Source organism: Stomoxys calcitrans, chromosome 1, assembly GCF_963082655.1.
Source record: "Stomoxys calcitrans chromosome 1, idStoCalc2.1, whole genome shotgun sequence".
Classification (NCBI taxonomy): domain Eukaryota; kingdom Metazoa; phylum Arthropoda; class Insecta; order Diptera; family Muscidae; genus Stomoxys; species Stomoxys calcitrans.
This window is the reverse complement of record NC_081552.1, coordinates 31748417-31772413: the sequence shown is the minus strand read 5'-3', so window position 1 is coordinate 31772413 and position 23997 is coordinate 31748417. Positions and strand designations below refer to the sequence as shown.

The window sequence follows — 23997 nt, the reverse complement described above, 5'->3', positions numbered from 1 at the left end:
AGCTGTCATATAAACAGATCTGTGGACTTGACTTCTTGAGCTTCTAGAGGGCGCAATTATTACCCGATTTTACACAGGTCTCCAACATATAATTTTATTGTGGTCCAAACCGGACCATATCTTGATATCGCTCTAATAGCAGAGCAAATCTTTTCTTATATCCTTTTTTGCCTAAGAAGAGATGCCGGGAAAAGAACTCGACAAATGCGAACCATGGTGTAGGGTATATAAGATTCGGCCCGGCCGAACTTAGCACGCTTTTACTTGTTTTTTTTTTTTATTTTATTCATAATATTTTTTTATGCAATATTTTGTTTTTGCCTTGCAAACAATACAAAACGATATGCTGAAAACTTTTTAAAACCATCCCATTGTGAAACTTCTGCAATATCAAAAAAAAAAAAAAAACTGTGAGGAAAGGCAAAAGTCGGGAGGAGCCGACTATATAGTACCCTACACCACATAGTGTACGTAGTACTATTTATATGTAGAACTTATCTCGAAATCTAGTCAGACTTTTGCTTAAAAGGCCATATCGGATAAAAGATTATATGGGAGTTATATCGAAACCTGTGCCAAGTATCAAATAGATCATCTCACCCCCTTTATTGTAGAGATGTGACTAAAATTATGGCTTTTACCGCCTTAAAAGTCCATATCGGATAAAATATATACATTGGATGTATATCTAAATCAGGACCGATTTTAATGAAATTTTGTGCTCGTTTTGGAATGTCAAATAAAACATCTCATGCAGAATCGGACGAAAATTGTGGTTTCTGTAGGCTAAAGTCTATTTCGATTGAAAGATATATCGGGGACCTATGTCTAAGTCTAAACCGAATTTTATGAAATTTTGCACACATATTAAGACGTCAAATAAAACACCTCGTACTACATCTTGTTAAGATCGGACTTAAATAGTGGCTTCTTCAGCCTTAAAATACCATATCGGCCAAAAGATATATATGGGAGCTATATCTTAATCTGAACCGATTTATATGAAATTTTGCACTCGCATTGGGACTTAAAATAAAACAGCTCACGCTCAGTTTTGTAGAAATCGGGCCAAAATTGTGCCTAAAAGTCTAAATCGGATGAAAGATATATATGGCAGCTATATCTAAATCTGAACCGATTTCTATGAAATTTTGCACACATATGAAGACGTCAATAGAAACACTTCATGCCAAATTTCGTAAAGATTGGACTAAAATTGTGGATTCGGATATCGGATGAAAGATATATATGGGAGCTATGTCTAAATCTGAACCGATTTCTATGAAATTTTGCACACATATGAAGACGTCAATAGAAACACTTCATGCCAAGATCGGACTAAAATTGCGGCTTCTACAGGCTTTAATGGCCATATCGGTTGAACGATATATATAGGAGCTATATCTAAATCTGAACCGATTTTGTTCGAAATCAATAGCGTTCATCCTTGGGCCAAAAAAAGAGACTTGTGCAAAATTTCATGACAATCGGACAATAAATGCGACCTGTAACTTGGTCATAAGAATACATGGACAGACAGATGGACATGGCTAAATCGAATCAGAAAGTGATCGGTATACCTATCAATGGGTCTATCTCTTCTCCTTCTAAGCGTTGCAAACAAATGCACAACGTTATAATACCCTGTACCACACTGTGGGGGTGTAGGGTATAAAGACACACACACACACACACTCAAAATTGATAAAGACCAAGAAAGAAAGAAACCAAAGATGATAATGATGAAAAACACTATGCCCATCTTTATGCTAGATAGATGAGCTCTATGGAGGCAATGCCTTTCCAAAAAAAGGGAGGCTGTTTTCAATAGTTCAAGTACATTTCACACAAAAAAAAAAAAAAACATTAGAAACGTCAACTCCTTTACATGGGGCTCATTTCCAAACTGTGTGTGGCATTATGTTGAAATTTTGTTTTTATTGGTTAATGTTTTATTTAATTTTTTTTTTGTATTTTTTTTATTTGAAATTTCAAAACTGATTATTTTTATGAGGTACGCACCACCTAACAACCGCTGTGTGTGTGTGTCTTTAACAATTGTTGGGCAACCACCTCTGGTGAAGTAATTGATAAGTGTAATTTTGACATAGAATTTATGGTGTGGCTATTTGGCACTCAGGTATACAAGAATCATAATCATTGTTCTTACCTTTGTATGATATGAATCGCGAATCATTCTCCAAGTGGTCATAATCTGTTCCATCTTTTGGTAGCTGCTGTTTATGGTGGGGCTTTAACGACGCCTCCGTAGGATAATGTAAACATGCCGAAGTGATTATTAATATCAGGAATTGTAATAACATGATGGTATTCGTATAGGGATTACTTATCGGCAGGTAATAGTGGTGGGTAATCATGCTGGAAAAGAAAAAGCAGACACAACAAATTTATACAAAAAATTAATTTAATATCAATAATCACATAGTACGATTTTGGCCACAACAGCATAGTGCGAATATTTCAAAATAGTAGTCGGCATTCTACATAATTTCAGCATACGATTCATAAGCTTTTTTTTTTGTAATAGTTTTTTTTGTGAAATCTATTTTATTATTTATTCTAATTTGTATGTAGCATACAAATTGATATCGCCAGACCAGATACTTTTACTGCTTTTATTTTTACTATCTTTAATTTGTGTTTAATTTTCCCAAAAGAATACTCTATTATCCACAATACAAATAGATCTTTGCTTAACACAATTTTTCCCATGTTCCCTCAAATGTTGTCTTATGAAATGTTGCAGTCCACTTTAGGTGTGCACTTTGCTTCTTAAGTAGTATTAAAACCATCAGGTGACAAATCTTATATATAACAATCAATTAGTGTTTGTTTGTATGTTTGAGTGTTCCTTATAGACTCAGAAACGGCTGAACCGATTTTCTTGAAATGGCGCATAATGGCCCGCATAATGACAGATGGCGCATAATGACCCCGTGGTCAAAATAGGGTACTACATTTTTCTGATATCTGAAGGGGGGGCGGACCCTCCCCCTTAACCTAATTTTCAGAAACGCCAGATCTCGGAGATGGGTGGTGTGATTTAAGCGAAATTTTGTATGCGGACCCTCCCCCTTAACCTAATTTTCAGAAACGCCAGATCTCGGAGATGGGTGGTGTGATTTAAGCGAAATTTTGTATGTAGTACCCTAAAAATAAACAAGTAAAAGCACGGTAAGTTCGGCCGGGCCGAATCTTATATACCCTCCACCATGGATCGCATTTTTCGAGTTTTTTTCCCGGCATCTCTTCTTAGGCAAAAAAAGGATATAAGAAAAGATTTGCTCTGCTATAGAGCTATATTAAGATATGGTCCGGTTTGGACCACAATTAAATTATATGTTGGAGACCTGTGCAAAATGTCAGCCAATTCGAATAAGAATTGCGCCCTTTGGGGGCTCAAAAAGTAAAATAGAGAGATCGACTTATATGGGAGCTGTATCGGGCTATAGACCGATTCAGTTCATAATAAACACGTCTGTTCATGAGCGAATCCGTCGTACAAAATTTCAGGCAAATCGGATAATAATTGCGACCTCTAGAGACTCAAGAAGTCAAGATCCAAGATCGGTTTATATGGCAGTCATATCAGGTTATTAACCGATTTGAACCTAGTTTGACATATTTGTTGAAAGTAAGAATAAAATAAGTCATGCAAAATTTCAGCCAAATAGGATAGGAATTGCGCCCTCTAGAAGCTCAAGAAGTCAAGTCCCCAGATCTGTTTATATGGCAGCTATATCAGGTTATGGACCGATTTGAGCCACACTTGGCACAGTTGTTGGATATCATAACAAAATACTTCATTCAAATCGGATAAGAATTGCGACCTCTAGAAGCTCAAGAAGTCAAGTCCCAAGATCGGTTTATATGGCAGCTATATCAGGTCATGGACCGATTTGAACCATTCTTGCCACAGTTGTTGGATATCAAAGCAAAACACGTCGTGCAAAATTTCATTCCAATCGGATAAGAATTGCGCACTCTAGAGACTCAAGAATTCAAGACCCCAGATCGGTTTATATGGCAGCTATATCAGGTTATGGACCGATTTGAACCATACTTGGCACAGTTTGTTGGATATCATAACAAAATACTTCGTGCAAAAATTCATTCCAATCGGATAAGAATTGCACACTCTAGAGGCTTAAGAAGTCAAGACCCCAGATCGGTTTATATAGCAGCTATATCAGGTTATAAACCGATTTGAACCATTCTTGGCTCAGTTGTGGGACATCAAAATAAAACACGTCGTGCAAAATTTCATTCCAATTGGATAAGAATTGCGCCCTCTAGAGGCTCAAGTAGTCAAGACCCAAGATCGGTTTATATGACAGCTGTATCAGGTCATGGACCGATTTAAACCATTCTTAGCACAGTTGTTGGATATCAAAGCAAAACACGTCGTGCAAAATTTCATTCCAATCGGATAAGAATTGCGCACTCTAGGGGCTCAAGAAGTCAAGACCCAAGATCGGTTTATATGGTAGCTATATCAAAACGTGGACATGGCCCATTTACAATACCAACCGACCTACAGCTAGCTTTCCTCCTTCGGATGTTAGCGTGCTTTCGACAGACAGACGGACGGACGGACAGATAGACGGACATGGCTAGATCGATATAAAATGTCGCGACGATCAAGAATATATATACTTTATGGGGTCTCAGACGAATATTTCGAGTAGTTACAAACAGAATGACGAAATTAGTATACCCCCCATCCTATGGTGGAGGGTATAAAAAATTGGTATCCAAATTTCGGATAGGGTACCTAGGGGGCTGCCCCATCCTAAAACCTACCAAACATACATTTAGACCAATCACGACAATATGGGACTCAAATGAAAGGTATTGGGTTGCCCAAAAAGGAATTGCAGATTTTTCATATAGACGGCGTTGACAAATTTTTTCACAGCTTGTGACTCTGTAATTGCATTCTTTCTTCTTCTTCTTTCAGTAATCAGCTGTTACTTTTAGCTTGCTTTAGAAAAAAAGTGTAAAGAAAGTATATTTTATTAAAGTTCATTCTAAGTTTTATTAAAAATGCATTTACTTTCTTTTAAAAAATCCGCAATTACTTTTTGGGCAACCCAATATTTAGGATAAGAAAATTTATCTGATATCCAATTTTCGGAGCAAGTGCTAGGGGGACCACCCCAACCCCCAAAACACCCCTAAATCGGACATATTTACCGACCATGGTAATAGGGGACTCAAATGAAAGGTATTTGCGAGTAGAATACGAATCTGTTATCCAAATATGGGACCACGTTTCTGGGGGTTCACCCCTTCCCCAAAACACCCCCAAACAGGACTTATTTTCTGACCATGGGATTATGGGGCTTAAATAAAAGGTATTTGAGTGTAGAATTATGAGACCAAGTGTTTGGGGGGCCGCCTCTCCCCAAAAACATCCCCCAAAGGGGACACATTTATGACCATAGCCATATGGGGCTCAAATGAAAGGTCTTTGGGAGTAAAGCACGAATCTGATATCAATATTCGGGAAAAGTGTCTATGGGGCCACCCCACCCCCACAACACCACCCAAATAGGAATTATTTGCTGACTATTGCAACATGCGGCTTAAATAAGAGGGTTTTTAAAGTGGAACACGAATCCGATATATATTTTCAAGGCCAAACTCACTGAGTGGCCGCCCACCCCCAAAACACCCCCTAAGCCGGTCATGTTTGTCGACTATGGAAATATGGGGCTCAAATTAAAGGTATGTAGGAGTAGACCCCGTATCTGATATCAACATTAGGGGCCAACTGTCCAGCGGACGTCCCACCACCATAACAACCACCAAGTAGGAGGAATTTGCTCACCAAGACAATTTGGGTCGTAAAGAGAGTGGAACTAAATATTCATAGTTTTTAGGGCCAATACCCCAAACCGGACATATTTGCTGACTGTTGCAATAAGGAGTTTAAATGAGATTAGAAAACGAATTTGATATCCAATTTTGTGGCCAATGGCAATATGGGGTTTAAATAAATGATATATAGAAATATGAGAATAGAGCACGTTGCTGGTATATTTTCCGGGCTTAGTGTTTGGGGGACAACCCCAATCTCCAAAACACCCCTAAATCGGACATATTTATCGACCATGTCAATGTTGAGTTCAAATGAAAGGTGTTGGGGGGTCAAGCAAGAATTGATACCCAATTTTGGGGTCATTTTTTCCCAAAATACTCCCCAAACAGCAATTTTTTAGTGACCATCGCAATATGGGGCTCAAATAAAGGTATTTGGAAGTAGAATACCAATTTGATATCCAAATGTAGGACCATGTATTTAGGGCATCACCCCTTTCCCAAAACACCCGCAAAGGGAAAACATTTTTCGGCCATGCCAATATGATGCTCAAATTTGAGATTAGAAAACGAATTTGATAACCTATTTTGTGTTTGGGGGACGCCTCATCCTGTAAACTCCTCTTAAGCCAGTGGCATTATGGGGTTTAAATAAATGGTATTTGAGAGAAGAGCATGATGCTGATAGTTCTTCAGGGCCAAGTATCTGGGGGACCATCTCACCCCCGAAAACACACCTAAATCAGACATTAGAGGATATCGGGCTGAAATAATGTATTTTAAAAATGGCGTACACCTTACATCCAAACTTAAATTCGTAGACCAATAAAGATCATATGGGATTCAAATAAATGCACTTATATTGTTAAACAGTTAGTCAAGCGATATACTATTTTTGTAGCATAGTTTTTCACTAAAAGATCTTTAATTGTAGAAAATAAATATTCCAAGGAAACTTTTGTTCTATATAAAGTAAAAGAAGACGCAGCGGAGCGGGCCCGGGTCAGCTAGTGATTAATAAAATACACGAATTGATGTTGTTGGTACATATAAAAATTTTAGTTACATTTATCACCGTCTTTGGGCGTTCGTTTAACTGATATGTGTGTGCTCTTAAACTTTTGACATAATTGTCCTGAAAATTGCTTAATAACTGTGTCCCAAAGAAATATTGTTTTGTTCGAAATACGAATTGATTTTCGATTTTCACAAATTTTCCTATGTTAACTTTAATGCCATCTTTCAATCTCTGTTCGTCCACTTTATGTGTGCAGTTTATTTTTAAAAAGGCATTTAAACAGTAAGTTGTCAAAAATTTGATCAATGATTCGTAAATTCTCTGGTGACTCGAAGTGATATGGTCATTGCAGATGCATTTTAAAGCTTTGATTATCAGCATTTTTAACTCTATGCATAACTGATTTGGTAGTAAATTTTAAATTTTGACAAATTTGTGCTGAAAATTACCCAATTCTTGTTTCCCAATATATTGGGTTGCCCAAAAAGTAATTGCGGATTTTTTAAAAGAAAGTAAATGCATTTTTAATAAAACTTAGAATGAACTTTAATCAAATATACTTTTTTTATATTTTTTTTTTCTAAAGCAAGCTAAAAGTAACAGCTGATAACTGACAGAAGAAAGAATGCAATTACAGAGTCACAAGCTGTGATTGTCAACGCCGACTATATTAAAAATCCGCAATTACTTTTTGGGCAACCCAATAGTATAGAATATAGTTTTATGCGAAACGCGAAATAATTGTTGATTTAAAAGATTTTTCCTACCTTACCCCAAATGAAATACTTTGAAGGGTTTCAGTTCCCTTCTGTGTGCACTTTTATACCCACCACCATAGGATGGGGATATACTAATCTAGTCATTTCGTTTGTAACACCTCGAAATATTCGTCTAAGACCCCGCAAAGTATATATACTCATGATCGTCTCGACATTCTGAGTCGATTTTGCCATGTCCGTCCGCCCGTCCGTCTGTCGAAATCATGGTAGTGGTCGAATTTGAACAGATGACTCTTATTCATGTAGGTCGTTGGGAATTGCATTCCATATAAACTGATCTCCCGATTTGAATTCTTGAGCCCATGGAAGACGCAATTTTTGTCCGATTTGGCTCAAATTTTGCACGTAGTATGATTTTTAGTATGATTTCCAACAACTGTGCTAAGTACGGTTCAAATCGGTGCATAACTTGATATAGCTCCCATATAAACTGAACTCCCGATTTGACTTCTTGAGAAGGTGCAAATCGGTCCATAACCTTATAAAGCTCCCATATAAACCGATCTTCCGATTTGAATTCTTGATCCCGTCCAAATCGGTCTATAACCTGATAAAGCTCCCATATAAACCGATCTTCCGATTTGACTTCTTTAGTCCGTACAAGACGCAATTTTTGTCCGATTTGGCTTAAATTGAGCATGTGGGGTTTTGTCATGATTTTCAACAACTGTGCCAAGTAAGGTCTGAATCGATCTATTACCTGATATAGCTCCCATATAAACCGATCTCTAGATTTGACTTCTTTAGTCCTTACAAGACGCAATTTTTGTCCGATTTGGCTTAAATTGAGCATGTGGGGTTTTGTCATGATTCTCAACAACTGTGCCAAGTAAGGTCTGAATCGGTCTATAACCTGATAAAGCTCCCATATAAACCGATCTTCCGATTTGAATTCTTGAACCCGTCCAAATCGGTCTATAACCTGATATAGCTCCCATATGAATCGATCTCCAAATTTAACTTCTTGAATCCTTACAAGCCGCCATTTTTGTCCGATTTGGCTGAAATTTTGCATGTAGTGTACTGTTATGGCTTCCAACAAATGTTCCAAGTAAGGTCTATATCGGTGTATAAACTGATATAGCTCCCATATAAACCGATCTCCAAATTTAACTCCTTGAGTCCTTACAAGCCGCCATTTTTATCCGATTTGGATGAAATTTTGTATGTAATGTACTGTTATGACTTCCAAGAACTCTGCCTCATATAAGAACACTTTGATGCATGTAGCTAGCATCAATGTTGCTTATTTGTACAGCAAGTCAACAGTCAACAAATTTCAATTTTTTGTAAAATTAGTCAATGTGTATTAAGAATAATACGACTGCATCTAATCGATTAAAAGTGAAATCGCTAAATTATTTTTTATAGTTTTTTATAGGTGGATTTTTTCAACTATTGTACAACATGTACAGCATTTAGGAAAACATCTGTGCTAATAAGCACTTTCAGGTTCCTTGGATTAACCGGAGCATTTTATAGCCCTAACTGAATGAATGATATGCAACTCTAACAAAACGTGTTATGGATGCACGATATTCGGCAGCATTGAGTTAAGAATTCTTAAAGAATTGAAACACAGTACACATTAAGTAACTCTATATAGTTTTTAACCTTTTGGCTTTTGTTTGCTTATGTAAGCTGTTTGGTAGACATTAGAATAATTTGTAATAATTTGTAGATGTTTGGTATTTGCTTAAGAAGTTTCCAACAAAAAAAACAAAGTGTTTTTCAAAATTGTCTGCCTAGTTTCTGCCTATTCAAAATGGTCTTCTCTGAAAATATTTGGGCTGCATGAAGGAACAACTTCTTTCAATATATGGAACAGCGGTTCCTCATTGGTAAAATATCCATTAAGAACATAATGCTATATAATATATATATTGGGTTGCCCAAAAAGTAATTGCGGATTTTTCCTATAGTCGGCGTTGACAAATTTTTTTACAGCTTGTGACTCTGTAATTGCATTCTTTCTTCTATCAGTTATCAGCTGTTATTGTTAGCTTGCTTTAGAAAAAAAGTGTAAAAAAAGTATATTTGATTAAAGTTCATTCTAAGTTTTATTAAAAATGCATTTACTTTTTTTTAAAAAATCCGCAATTACTTTTTGGGCAACGAACACTTCATCCACTTGGAACGGATCTTTCAAATTCTTAATTGGTCATGAAATATTGGAAGTGTTATTTTGGTGTGTAAAGAAAAATTTCATTTTTGTACCCACCACCAAAGGATGGGCCGCAATGTTTCCCTGATTTGGCTGAAACTATGACTGACATTTGCCATGTAGTGTTTCATTATGACTTCTAGCAAGTGTGCCAAGTACGGTTCGCATCGGTCTATATTCTGATATAGCTCCCATATAATTCTATCTCCTGATTTTATTTCTTGAGACCTTACAAGCCGCAATTTTTGTCCAATTTGGCTGAAATTTCGCACATAGTGTTCCGGTATGACTTTCAATAACTGTGTGAAGTACGGTCCAAATCGGTCTATAACCTGATATCGCTCCCATATAAACTATCTCTCGATTTGCATTCTTGAGCCCTTACAAGCCGCAAGTTTTGTCCGCATTGGCTGCAATTTTGCATATAATGCTCTGTTAAGACTTCGAACAAGTGTGCCAATAAAGGTCTACATCCGTCTATAACCTGATATAGCTTCAATATAAACCGATATCCAGATTTAACTTCTTGAGCCACTGGAAACCGTAATTTTTGTCTGATTTGGCTGAAACTGAGCGTTAGTGTTTCATTATGACTTCTAACAAGTGTTCCAAGTACGGTCCACATCGGTCTGTAACCTGATATAGCTCCCACATAAACCAATCTCTAGATTTGGCTTCTTGAGCCCTTACAAGCCTAAATTTTTGTCTGATTTGGCCGAATCTGAGCGTGTAGTGTTTCATGACGACTTCTAACAAGTGTGCCAAGTATGGTCTACATTGGTCTATATCCTGATATAGCTCCCATATAAACAAATCTCTAGATTTGGCTTCTTGAGACCTTTCAAGCTGCAATTTTTGTCCGATTTGGCTGAAATTTTGCACATAGTGTTCTGTTATGACTTCCAATTCTTGAGCCCTTGCAAGCCGCAATTTTTGTCCGATTTGGATGAAATTGAGCATGTAGTGTTTTGTTACGAATTTCAACGATTTCAGTCAAATCGGACAAAACTACGGCTTCCAGGGGCTCAAGAAGGCAAATTGGGATATAGGTTTATATGGGAACTATATCCAAATCTGAACCGATATGGTCCATTTGCAATTCCCAACGACCTTAATCAATATTAAGTATCTGTGCAAAGTTTCAAGCGGCTGGCTTTACGCGTTCGACCGCTTTTGTGATTTCTACAGGCGGACGTTTGGACGGAAGGATGGACATGGCTAGATCGATTCAGAACGTTGAGATGATATATACATTATGGGGTCTTAGACAAATATTTCGAGGTGTTGCAAACGGAATGACTAGATTGGTATAGCCCATCCTAGGATGTTGGGTATAAAAATAGAGAAATTAAGCTGCAACAGATTCTTTCGTTGTCCATAGGCAGATTCAGTTCGAAGATGGGCTATAACGGATTATATCTTGATGTAGCCTCCATATTGACTGATCTGCCGATTTAAGGTCTTAGGCCCATTATAGTAACATTTTTTAGGCTAGGCCTCTCGATATCCTTTTTCAATACGACTCAAATCGGTCCAGATTTGCATATAGCTGATATATAGACCGATCTCACGCTTTAAGGTCTTGGGCCCATAATAGAAGCATTTAATGCCCGATGTCGCGGAAGTTTGGCTCCTCGGCATCTTTTTGCAATTTTGCCCAGATCGGATCAGATTTGGATATAGCTGCCATGTAGACCGATCTCTCGTTTAAAGGTCTTGGGCCCATAAAAAGCGCACTTAATGTCCGATGTCGCCGAAATTTGGGACAGTGTGTTAAGTTAAGTTTGGGCTTATAAAAAGCGCATTTATTGTCCGATGTCGCCGAAATTTGGGACAGTGAGTTGTGTTAGGCCCTTCAACATTTTTCTTCATTTTGGCCCATATCGGTCTAGATTTGCATATAGCTGCCATATAGACCGATCTCTCGATTTAAGGTCTTGGGCCCATAAAAGGCGCATTTATTGCCCGATGTCGCCGAAATTTGGGACAGTGTGTTAAGTTAAGCCCCTCGATATATTTCTGCAATTTGGCCTAGATCGATCAAGATATGCATATGGTTGCATATAGACCGATCTATCGATGTAAGGTTTTGGGCCTATAAAAGGGACGTTTATTGTCCGATGTCGCCGAAATTTGGGACAGTGAGTTGTGTTAGGCCCCTCGACATTCTTCTTCAATTTGACCCAGATCGGTCCAGATTTGTATATAGCTGCCATATAGACCGATCTCTCGATTTAAGTTCATTGGCCCATAAAAGAAGCATTCATTGCCCGATGTCGCCGAAATTTGGGACAGTGAGTTATGTTAGGCCCCTCGACATTCTTCTTCAATTTGACCCAGATCGGTCCAGATTTGGATGTAGCTGTCATATAGACCGATCTCTGGATTTAAGGTCTTGGGCCCATAAAAGAAGCATTCATTGCCCGATGTCGCCGAAATTTGAGACAGTGAGTTGTGTTAGGCCCCTCGACATTTTTCTTCATTTTCGCCCATATCGGTCCAGATTTGGATATGGCTGCCATATAGACCGATCTCTCGATTTAAGGTCGTGGGCCCATAAAAAGCGCATTTATTGTCCGATGTCGCCGAAATTTGGGACAGTGAGTTGTGTTAGGCCCCTCGACATTCTTCTTCAATTTGACCCAGATCGGTCCAGATTTGTATATATCTGCAATATAGACCGATCTCTCGTTTTAAGTTCATTGGCCCATAAAAGAAGCATTCATTGCCCGATGTCGCCGAAATTTGGGACAGTGTGTTAAGTTAAGCCCTTCGACATTTTTCTTCATTTTCGCCCATATCGGTCCAGATTTGGATATGGCTGCCATATAGACCAATCTCTCGATTTAAGGTCGTGGGCCCATAAAAGAAGCATTCATTGCCCGATGTCGCCGAAATTTGGGACAGTGTGTTAAGTTAAGCCCCTCGACATATTTCTGCAATTTGGCCTAGATCGATCAAGATTTGCATATGGTTGCCATATAGACCGATCTCTCGATTTAAGGTCGTGGGCCCATAAAAAGCGCATTTATTGTCCGATGTCGCCGAAATTTGGGACAGTGAGTTGTGTTAGGCCCTTCGACATGTTTCTTCATTTTGGCCCATATCGGTCCAAATATGGATGTAGCTGTCATATAGACCGATCTCTCGATTTAAGGTCTTGGGACCAAAAAAAGGCGCATTTATTGTACAATTTTGCCGAAATTTTGGACAGTGTGTTGTGTTAGGCCCATAGACATCCCTCTTTAATTTGGCCCAGATCGCTGACATATAGACCGATCTTTCGATTTAAAGTCTTGGCCCCATAGAAGGCGCATTTATATTCCGATTTCCCTGAAATTTGACACAGTGACTTATGTTAGGCTTTTCGACATCTGTGTCGTATATGCTTCAAATCGGTTTATATTTGGATGTAGCTACCAAAAAGACCAAAATGTTGTTCTACAAGATTGAACAATGACTTTTACTTATCAGACCACTTAATGTCCGTGCCGAATTTGGTCCATATCGGACTATATTTCGATATATTGGGTTGCCCAAAAAGTAATTGCGGATTTTTTAAAAGAAAGTAAATGCATTTTTAATAAAACTTAGAATGAACTTTATTCAAATATACTTTTTTTACACTTTTTTTCTAAAGCAAGCTAAAAGTAACAGCTGATAACTGACAGAAGAAAGAATGCAATTACAGAGTCACAAGCTGTGAAAAAATTTGTCAACGCCGACTATATGAAAAATCCGCAATTACTTTTTGGGCAACCCAATAATAGCATAAATAATAACAAAATGCCTCATGACTCAATCAGCCTATCAAAAAGTGTTACTCAGTTTTTATAACCATTTTATTGGCACATAATTCATATCTTTTCGTTTTTTTTTTTTTCAAATATTTGATGTGCCTATAAATTTTAGGCACTTCATAATTCCAAACAATATGTTCATTGCGCCTCCACTCACTCACTCCATTTGATTGCAACTGGCTAAAGTTGTAATTACACTCCCATTTCCTCGAAGTCAAAGAGACAACCAAGAAAATAAAGGCTAAGTGTCTAATTATTTCACAAGCCTCTTCTCGCAACATCACATTTTTGAAATCGAACATATTGAAAGAAAAAATGAAAAAAAAAACACCCATATTTCGATGATGTAATGCTTTTGGGAAGGTGTTAAAATTCTAGAGAAATTTACATACCCAAGAGTTTCCAGAAAATGAAAAATTTTTATATAAACAGAATTTTAAAACGAAATTAGCTGAACAGAAATAAACTTGCGTGGATATAAAAAATTATTTAAGAAAAATTAGTTAAGACTGTTTTCGGTGCCTACTACAGCTGACATACAATCGATAATATTCGATATTTTTGGTATTTTGAATAATAAATATCGATCGTATCGATACTATCGTTAATTTCCCATGACCATTATTTCAAACGAAAATAAGAAGTAAAAATCAAGAAATCGTTTGATACCAAGTCTCAAACCGAATACAGCTAAACTTAATGAATTCAGCTAAATTTATTGAGAGAGAAATCATTGTACAAAATGTTTGCCCAATCGGATGACAATTACGCCCTCTATGGGCGAAATGTATCTTACAGAACACTAAATGTATTCACTTTTTTTTTTTTGTTAAATTTTGCACAAATTTTTACTTTACCGATAGTATTGATAAAAAAAAAAAATACCAATCGATATTCAGACTTTAAATAAAATATCGATAGTGCCATCGATATTTTGCCAGCTCTAGTGTCTACCATAGGTGCATCATGTATTCCATTAAATATTCTTTCTTCTGTCAGTTATCAGCTGTTAATCTTAGCTTGCTTTGGAAAAAAATTGTATAAAAATGCATTTACTTTCTTTTAAAAAATCCGCAATTACTTTTTGGGCAACCCAATACAATGTGTTTTGTCTCCCTCAGGGAAGACATTTATCTAAAACCAATGATTGTTGCTCCCTCATAACAAGTCCTAAAAAACGTTACCAAGCAATTATAAAAATCGTAATCTACAACCAATTCGAAGACAATTTGTCCACGATGGCTTTAAATCTAAATCGAGCTTCCGACAAACTTTTTTTTTAAATTTTAAGCAAATTTCGATTCTGTCCAAAAAATTCTGAAAGCTCGATTCTGATTTTAGACACATGGGCAAAACTTCTTCGAATTTGTCGTAGATTACGATTTTGTCAACCGTCAAAATTTTCCCACCCTATCCCATCACCCTTCATATACAAACACAGAAAAAACAAGTAAAAAGGCGAACTTTGGATACCCACCAGCTCGGGTATAAATGTAAACCACCCTTCAACAAAATCCGGTGATAAATGCATACCTTATGTCCCATAGCAGTTATATCGAAATAAGATCCGATTTGGAGCAAACACTAATAAGTACAAGTCATTGTTCAACTGTGTATAACAAAATATTGGTCTTTTTAGTAGCTATATCTAAAAATAAACCGATCTGAACCATATACAACATGTATGCCGAAAAGCCGAACATAGGTCAATGTGTCAAATTTCAGTTAAATCGGATTATAAATGTGCCTTTTTGGGGCCAAGACTTTAAATCGAGATATCGGTCTATATGGCAGCTTTATGCTAATCTGGATCGATCTAGACCAAATTGCAGAAATAGGGGGGGCTATATCAAGATATAGTCCGATATAGCCCATCTTCGAACTTAACCTGCTTATGACCCTTCTATTACATTATTACTGCAAATCGGACGAACATATATCACTGGGTCTATCTCTCTTCCTTTTGGGTGTTACAAACAAATGCCCTATGATATAATAGTGAGCACCACACGGGCTGGAACTTTAAGCTCTGACAGATTTTGGAGCAATCGGCTCGCAACATCAAGGGATGCAAGTGCGCCATCCCATGCGGTTGAGCCGTTGAGTCAGTAACCTGCCCCCGGAAAATTTTAAGAAATACTTTGAGAAACAAACGAAAAAAAGGTCATGATTTGCGGATCTGCACCTGGAATGTTCGCACTCTCCACAGAGAAGGGGCAGTATACGAATTGGCGGGTGTATTGGAGAAGTACAAGGCTGATGTTACCGCCTTACAGAAAGTGCGATGGACCAGGAATGGCGTCACAACAACACTAAACGGTAGCGAGCTATACTATAGCTGCCATGACACCACACATGAGTTTGGCTGTGGATTTGTGGTTAGTAGGAGACTGGAACACTTTGAATCCAGCTTTACTCGGGTGGATGTGAGGCTAGCCACAATCCGCATAAACGCCAAATTTTTCAACATCAGCCTTATTTGTAGCTATGCCACGAGGGAAAACAAAGACGAACACACCAAGGATATTATCTAAGAGCGTCCAGAGAGAGAGAGAGAGAATACGACCGTTAAAATCGTTCTGGGAGATTCTAATGTGAAGATGGGGAAGGAAGACATCTTTGGTCTAATACTTCACGACATAACGTCCGATGATGGGTTGAGGCTAAAAGATTTCGCCGCGGCAAAAAATATGGTAGTTTGCAGCACCAGATTTCAACACAAACAAATTTCAACAAGTAAAAGTGTGCTAAGTTCGGCCAGACCACATCTTGGGAACATATCACCATGGATTCTGCTAAAAATGTAAACATTCTTCATACCAAACTTCTGTCAAACCAGCATCAATTAAAGCTTCTGCGAACCAAACAAGGATAATCGAGATGTGGGTTTATATGGCAGCTATATCAGATTATAAATCGATTTGGAGCGTACTAGGCGCAGTTGTTGGTATTCATAACAGAACACCACATGCAAAATTTTAGCCAAATATGTGAAAAATTGCCACTTCCAGGGACTCAAGAAGTTAAATCAGGTAATCGGTTTATATGGGAGCTATATCAGTTTTTAGACCGATTTAGACCTTACATGACACAATTGTTGAAAATCATAACAGAAAACTATTGGGTTGCCCAAAAATTAATTGCGGATTTTTCATATAGTCGGCGTTGACAAATTTTTTCAACGGCTTGTGACTCTGTAATTGCATTCTTTCTTCTGTCAGTTATCAGCTGTTACATTTAGCTTGCTTTAGAAAAAAAGTATATTTGATTAAATTCATTCATTCTAAGTTTTATTAAAAATGCATTTACTTTCTTTTAAAAAATCCGCAATTACTTTTTGGGCAACCCCACACATGCTAAATTTCAAATCGGACCAAAATTGCGGCTTCCAGGAGCCCATAGCAGTTATATCTAACTATATTCCGATCGCCACATTATTCAGTAAGGCTATGAAAGGGTGTAACACAACTCATTCTAACAAATTCATTGCCTCGACATTCATCTTTTATGGGCCTACGAACTTAAATCGGGCGATCGGTATATGAATATGACAGCTTTATTCAAAAATAGATCGATCTCAAGCACATTGAACACGTATATCGAGGGGCCTAATTTTGCCTACTGTGTGAAATTTCGAAATCGAAATCGAGTAATAAACGTGTTATTATTGTCCCAATAACTTAAATCGGGAAATCGGTATATAAGGCAGCTATATCCAACTATAACCCGAACTTGGCCACACTCGGTACGTATGTCAAAGGGCTTAGCAAAACCCAGTGTGCTAAATATCAGTGAAATCGGTTAATAAATTCACCTTTTATAGGTCTAAAAACTTAAATCGGGAGATCGGCATATATGGTGGCTACATTCAAATCCGAACCGATCTGTGATCCAATGAACAGGTATGTCGAGGAGTCCAACACGACTGGCTATACCGAATTTCTGCGAAATCGTACCACAAATACGCCTGTTATGGGCCCACGATCTTAAATTTGGATATCGGTCTGTATGGCAGCTATATCTAAATCTGTAGTGATCTATGCCGTATTGAACAAGGATGTCGAGAGGCCTAACACAACTCACTGATCCACAATTCAGCGAAAACGGATAATAATTGTGACTTTAATTTGCCTAAGACCTTATATCGACAGATCGGTCTATATGGGAGCCATATCAAGATAGAGTCCGATATAGCCCATCTTCGAACTTAACCTGTCGTGAGGCGTGGTTTCAACAGACAGATGGACGGAAGGACATCGCCAGATCGTCTTAGATTTTTATATCGATCAAGAATATAAAGCTTTTTAGGGCCAAAATTGATTTTTCGATGTGTTGCAAACGGAATGACAAAATGAATAAGCCCCCATCCATCGGTGGTGGGTATATTTCAAATATGGTTTAAATATTCTAAAAATTCCAAATAATTTCTATATTTGATATACAGATGTATGGGTACCTCGAATATGAGGTGCGTTATTTGGCCAAAGGTCCGTGGCCAAAAAAACTTCCCAGCTGGTTTTCTCCAAAAAATATCGTGTTTCGTGAAGAGGTGGCCAATAGATTTGATGTCATAGCCGGTAAACGTACTCGATCGGGTCAATCCAGCAAATAGAACCGGCTGCCCCGGTATTGCTTTTTATCGAAATGTGGAATGTGAGAGTCTTTGAAATCTTCTTCCCTTTCTATTGTAGGGGACAAATTGAATTTCAATTGCCTTAAATTGAGTTTGCTTAAGCACCATACTTGAAATGTTTTCAAAATTCGATAAAAAAAAAATAATTGAATCAATTAATTTTTTTAATAGAAAAAAAATTTTTTTTAAATAAATTTTAAATGAAATTTTTTTTGCGATTTGTTTTTTGTGTATAAACCAAATTCAACGATGATTTTTAAGAGCTATAGGAAAGTTTTTCAAAGGAAAAAAAAGAAGGAAAAAAAGAAAATGTTCAGAGAACTCGCCTCTCAATGAAACCACATGTCATGCAAGTCAAGCTCTTGGATTTTGGGCAAAAAAGTTAGATATCATCTCACCATAGCGCTCACCATTCACAGTTATGTTGCGATTTGCATCACCTTGGAGGAAGTACGGTCCAATGATGCCACCAGCCCATGAACCGCACCAAACTATGACTTTTTCTGGGTGCATTGATAACTCTTGCAATGCTTCTGGCTGATCGTCACACCAAAAACGACAATTCTGCTTATTTAAGTACCCATTGTCGCTCGATGGAAGAAGCGCGCACTGAACTTTCTTAACAGAGCACGCATTTTGATATAAAAATTCAATAATTTGCAAGCATTGTTCGTTTGTAAGACGATTCATGGTTAAATTATAGAACAAACTGAAGATGTTTGACAGTGAAACAAAACAAGAAACGTGCATGAGCTGTTTAAACCAGTGTTGCCAAAAAGATAATAGCTAAACAATCACCCTTTATAATCACCACCCACTTTTCTCCTTTATGCCTCGAATGCCTTACTGAAGACCATTTCAATAGCTACCTTTTGCTGCACTCCCATTTCTACCGAAATCCAACAAAGCTCCACATTCGTGTCTAAAAGCCAGAATTTTTCTCCTAGAGTTATTTCTATCGTATGATCATCTGCAAGATAATTGGAGTACAGAACATGTTCTTGGAAAAAAACGCTGGCATTCTATGCGTCCAAAGAAGAAGATATCATAACAAAATATTTTTTGCAAACTAAGGCTTGTTAGTAAGCAAAACATTGACACATAACATATTGGGTATTTTTATTTTTTGTATTTAATGACCATTAGTGACAATAAAGTTGGGTGAAGAAAAATTTAAGGTGATTTTATCAAGTGAGCATGATTCGAATGAATGATGGCAGGGACAAAAGAAAAATACAATTTTTAATGTTTTATTAACCCACGTGGGACCAAAGCAACTTCTCTCCAACAAAAATCTAACATTATTAATAAATGTTTGTAAAATGGTTGAAAAATTACCATTATGCGCCTTTTGGGGGCTCAAGAAATAAAATCGGGTTTATATGGAAGATGTATCAGGGTGTGGACCGATTCAGACCATATTTGACACGTATGGCGAAGGTCATGGGAGAAGTCGTTATAAAAAATTTCTGCCAAATCGGATAAGATTAAGCTCCCCCTAGAGGCTCAAGAGGTACAATCAGGAGATCGGTTTATATGGGAGCTATATCAGGTTTTACACCGATGTGGACCATACTTGGCATAGTTGTTGTGAGACAAAATCAAAAACTTTACGACCGATGTGAACCATACATTGCGCAGTTGTTGAAAGTCATAACAAAAGATCTCATGTAAAATTTTAGCCAAATCTGATAAAATTTACGCCCTCTAGGGGCTCCAGAAGTCAAGATCCCCGATCGGTTTATACGGCAGCTATATCCAAACATGGACCGATATGACCCATATACAATCCCAACCGACCTATACTAAAAGGAAGAAGTTTGTGCAGAATTCGAAGCGCATGGCTGTACTCCTTCGAAAGTTAGCGTGCTATAACCTAATATAGCTCTCATATAAACCGGTCTCTGGATTATATTTGTTTGGATTCTAGAAGCTATAATTTTTGCTGGTTGGCCAGAACTGGTTGGTATGTAAAATAAAATTATGCTCTTCAACTAAATTAAGTTTATATAAATTTTTTAAGCAGAATCTATGGTCAAACTTAGCACGCTTTTGCTTGTTTACATTATAGTCGTAATCTACTCTTGAATACTTTTCATTTGAGTCCCATATTGGTATGAACGTCTAATATGTCTGTTTGGTCATGTGATGGCCCCCCTTGTTATTTGGAACCAATTTACAGTACCATTCTACTCTCCAATACCTTTCTTTTGACACCCATATTGTCCCGATCGGTCAAACTTGATTTTTGGTGGTGTTTTTAGGGTGGGTCCGCCCCCTTCCATTAGCAAACAAATTATAAAGCTTATTCCTTCTTCCTGACTTTATTCCTAATCTACTCCCGAATACCTTTAATTCGAGTTTCATAGTGTCATTATAGTCGAATAAGCCTATTTTAAGGGGTACTTGGACCCAACTTTTGATATCAAATTTGTATTCTACTCCCGAATACCTTTCATTTGAGTCCCATATTGCCTCAATCGGTGCACTTTTATCTTTGGTAGGTACTTTTGCCTTAAGGGGGAGGGTCCTCCCCCCCCCCCCCCCTTGAGATGTCAAAAAATTATATACATTAATTATATTATATTGCTCCTTCCGGACCACTCCCCACAATCTGTGAAAATGTCAAAGAAATCGGTTTAAACGTTTTTGAGTCCATACGGAACAAACAAATTTACAAAGACCCAAACAAAAAAACGTACACAAATTAATTTTTAAATAAGCACGGACCTACCTTCGCCGGAGCCTGTGTCACCCTCCGGTCGGAACCATCCTGTTCACTCAATAAACCAGATACCAGAGGTACGTTCGCAAGTTCACCCAGATCACAGAAGAAACGGCAAACCCCAACAGGAACAAAGCAAGTGCTCAATAGTCTCCTCCTCAACCTCATCGAGGCAACTCCCACTGATGTCATTGTGCGTTATCCTCATGCGCGCCGCCATGCGGCCTATGGCACAGTGTCCGGTTATGACCCCTGTCAAAGTACTAATCGAGCTCTTATCGAACGCCAGCAATTTCCTCGACCTCCTCCGGTCGAAGAACGACCATAGCGCCTTCGTGGCACGTAGGCAAGACCGATGACTGGTCCGCACGGCGCAATCGTCCGCCCTCTCATTTCCTGGAATCCCCTCATGCCCAGGAACCCTTGTCAGCGTCACATCGTGGGCCCCAGGGATTCCAAACAGTCCGCCACGCATCTCTACCCCACTGCCTTGAGTTTCGAGGGCGGTAAGCCCCTTGCCAGAATTTCTCTTGCGGCTACTGCAATGGCACAGACCTCTGCCTGAAAGACCGTACACTCGTCCGGCAGACTCAGAGACATACTGATATTGAGTGCATCAGAGTAGACCACCTGACTCCATCTTGGAGCCAACTGTGTAGATCGAGTTCTCATCATCCCAGGAAAACGAATCGCGAATGCCCTCACGCCAGTCGGCACTGGTGCCAGGTTGTCGGAGATCCTCCTCTGTCTACCCTCCGTATGCATAACACCCAGTATCGAACTGCAGGAGTAAAAAGCGCACAGTGCCTTGCGGCTTCTTTCCTCGGTGTTCCTCTTCCAGGACAGTTACGAATTATTGTATCTAAAGAATATCTGTTGTATCAGAGAGTCATTGAATATCTGTTGTATCAGAGAGTCATTGATTTCCAAAGCCCTGTGCCTATAAACCCCTTTTCTGTCACACATCATTTCAAATTTTTGCACGAAACTCAAAACTTCGAGTCTTAAATATTTTCGGTTTCTCCACGCCCCGTAGAACCTTAAATGTGATTGCCAAATTGTATGTTGTTCTTAAAGTTCTTAACAAAACGGCCCACAATGTACAAGAGAATCATTATCCCATTTCAAACAATGCATTCAATACTTCCTGGTTCTCCGCTTTACTTAAAAAAAAAAAAAAACAACCAAAAAACCATGGCAACAACTCAACTCCAACTCACAGTTAAATGCTAAAAACATAATCCCATTAAACCCAGCGGACGTTTACAACACCAGGCGTTACAAATCTGTTTCTATGCCCCCAACTTAAAAGCCATGGTTCAAGATCGTTGTGGGCCACAAAAGAGAGTATGGAGGGCCATATCGAAGTTAATGGACAAAAACAAAAAAAAAAAAAAAATCATAAGCCATTATTTGTGAGGCCTTTTTGGGACCAACATTTACCAACCTTCTTTACGAAATTCCAAAATAATCCTCTTATGAGTTATGGGTGCAGGAGGCGATGAAAAAAACGGTAATGGTAAAGATGATAATGATGTTGAAGATCATTAAGTAAATCCCAGATTTTCAGAAATATTGGCGAAATTTTCAATGGACATTTGCCGTTTTTCACACACAAAACTCATCATTAGGGGCCATGATGTTCAAGCGCACAAAATATTGTATTATTATTATTTTATTATTATTTTTTTTTTTTCTAATTCAACACAAGCACTTTTTTGTTAAATGGGTGTGAGCGAAGAGAATCATTAATCTTGGCTTTGCATATTTATTTTGGGGTTATTTTGTTAACTCTTCACAATTGGAGAGATAGGCTTTGGGGGTTTTTATTTTCTAAACACACAGATTTTCTTTTAGAAATATTTTTATTTAAATTTCTTATTGGATTTTTTTTCGCTTTTGCTCTGGAAGCCTTAGTTTAATCACTTTTGAGATTTGTAGCAAAAAAGAAACATGAAAATAATTCGATTAGAAACGCAGAAACGCATGCGCAGCGCCCCCAGTTCAACAGCACACGTTAGCAACACGAAGCATAAACACGAACTGAAGTTGGAAAACAACATAGTCCAACTTTCTGGCCTCATCGAAAACGCGCTACACTCAACCAGAGAGGATCTCAAAAATACCAAAACATGTTTATACAACAAAAACAAAACACAAACCCAAAACAGACCTCAAACAATAAAAACAAACTCTCAGATACAGATGAGAGGCAAACACTTCCAGTATAAATACTCGTATATACGAAACCAACAGTCACACATACATACAATCTAGCAGCGATGTTGCCAGATCCAAGCGAATCGACTGGGATGGCATGAAACAAGTTAAGCGGCCGGGCAGAATCTTGGGAACCCACCACCATGGATTCTGTTAAAAATTTATACAAAATAAATTTAGTTGAAGGGCATAACTGTACTCTACATACCAAACTTCTGTCAAACCGGCCGAACCGAACAAAGATGATCGAGAGACCGGTTTATATGCGAGTTGTATCAGGTTATAGACTGACTTGGACGGTAATTGGGGCAGTCGTAACAGACTACTACATACAAAACTTTAGCCCAATCGGAGAAAAATTGCAGCATCCAGGGGCTTAAGAAGTCAAATCGTGAGATCGGTTTATATGGGAGCTATATCAGGTTATAAATCGATTTTTACCGTACTTGACACATTTGTTCGAAGTCGTAACAGACAACAACATGTAAAATTTCAGCCCAATCGGACAAACATTGTGTTAAGATAGGACTCAAGTAGCCAAATCGGGAGATCGGTTATATGGGAACTACATCAGGCTATAGACCGATTTAAACACAGTTGTTGGAAGTCATAACGAAACACTACATGCAATATTTTAGCCAAATCGGACAAAAATTGCGTCTTGTAAGGGCTCAAGAAGTCAAATCGGGAGATCGGTATATATGGGAGCTATGTCAGGTTATAGACCGATTTGAACTGTACTTGGCACAGTTGTTGAAAGTCACAACAAAACTCTACATGCTTAATTTGAGCCAAATCGGACTTAAATTTCGGC

At 38.1% G+C, this 23997-nt stretch overlaps 1 protein-coding gene across 1 annotated transcript in view; it reads right to left on the bottom strand.

Annotated features, from left to right (window-relative positions):
- LOC106093560 (semaphorin-5A) overlaps positions 1–23003 on the bottom strand; it is a 112972-nt gene extending 89969 nt beyond the window's left edge. Inside the window, exons 1-2 of the mRNA XM_059370883.1 lie at positions 22411–23003; positions 2171–2379 (exon numbers count right to left, since the gene is read on the bottom strand). Coding sequence (XP_059226866.1) covers positions 2171–2378 — 208 coding nt within the window. The 5' untranslated portion in view covers position 2379; positions 22411–23003. The remainder of the gene's footprint in view (positions 1–2170; positions 2380–22410) is intronic.
- Positions 23004–23997: the final 994 nt, after the last annotated feature.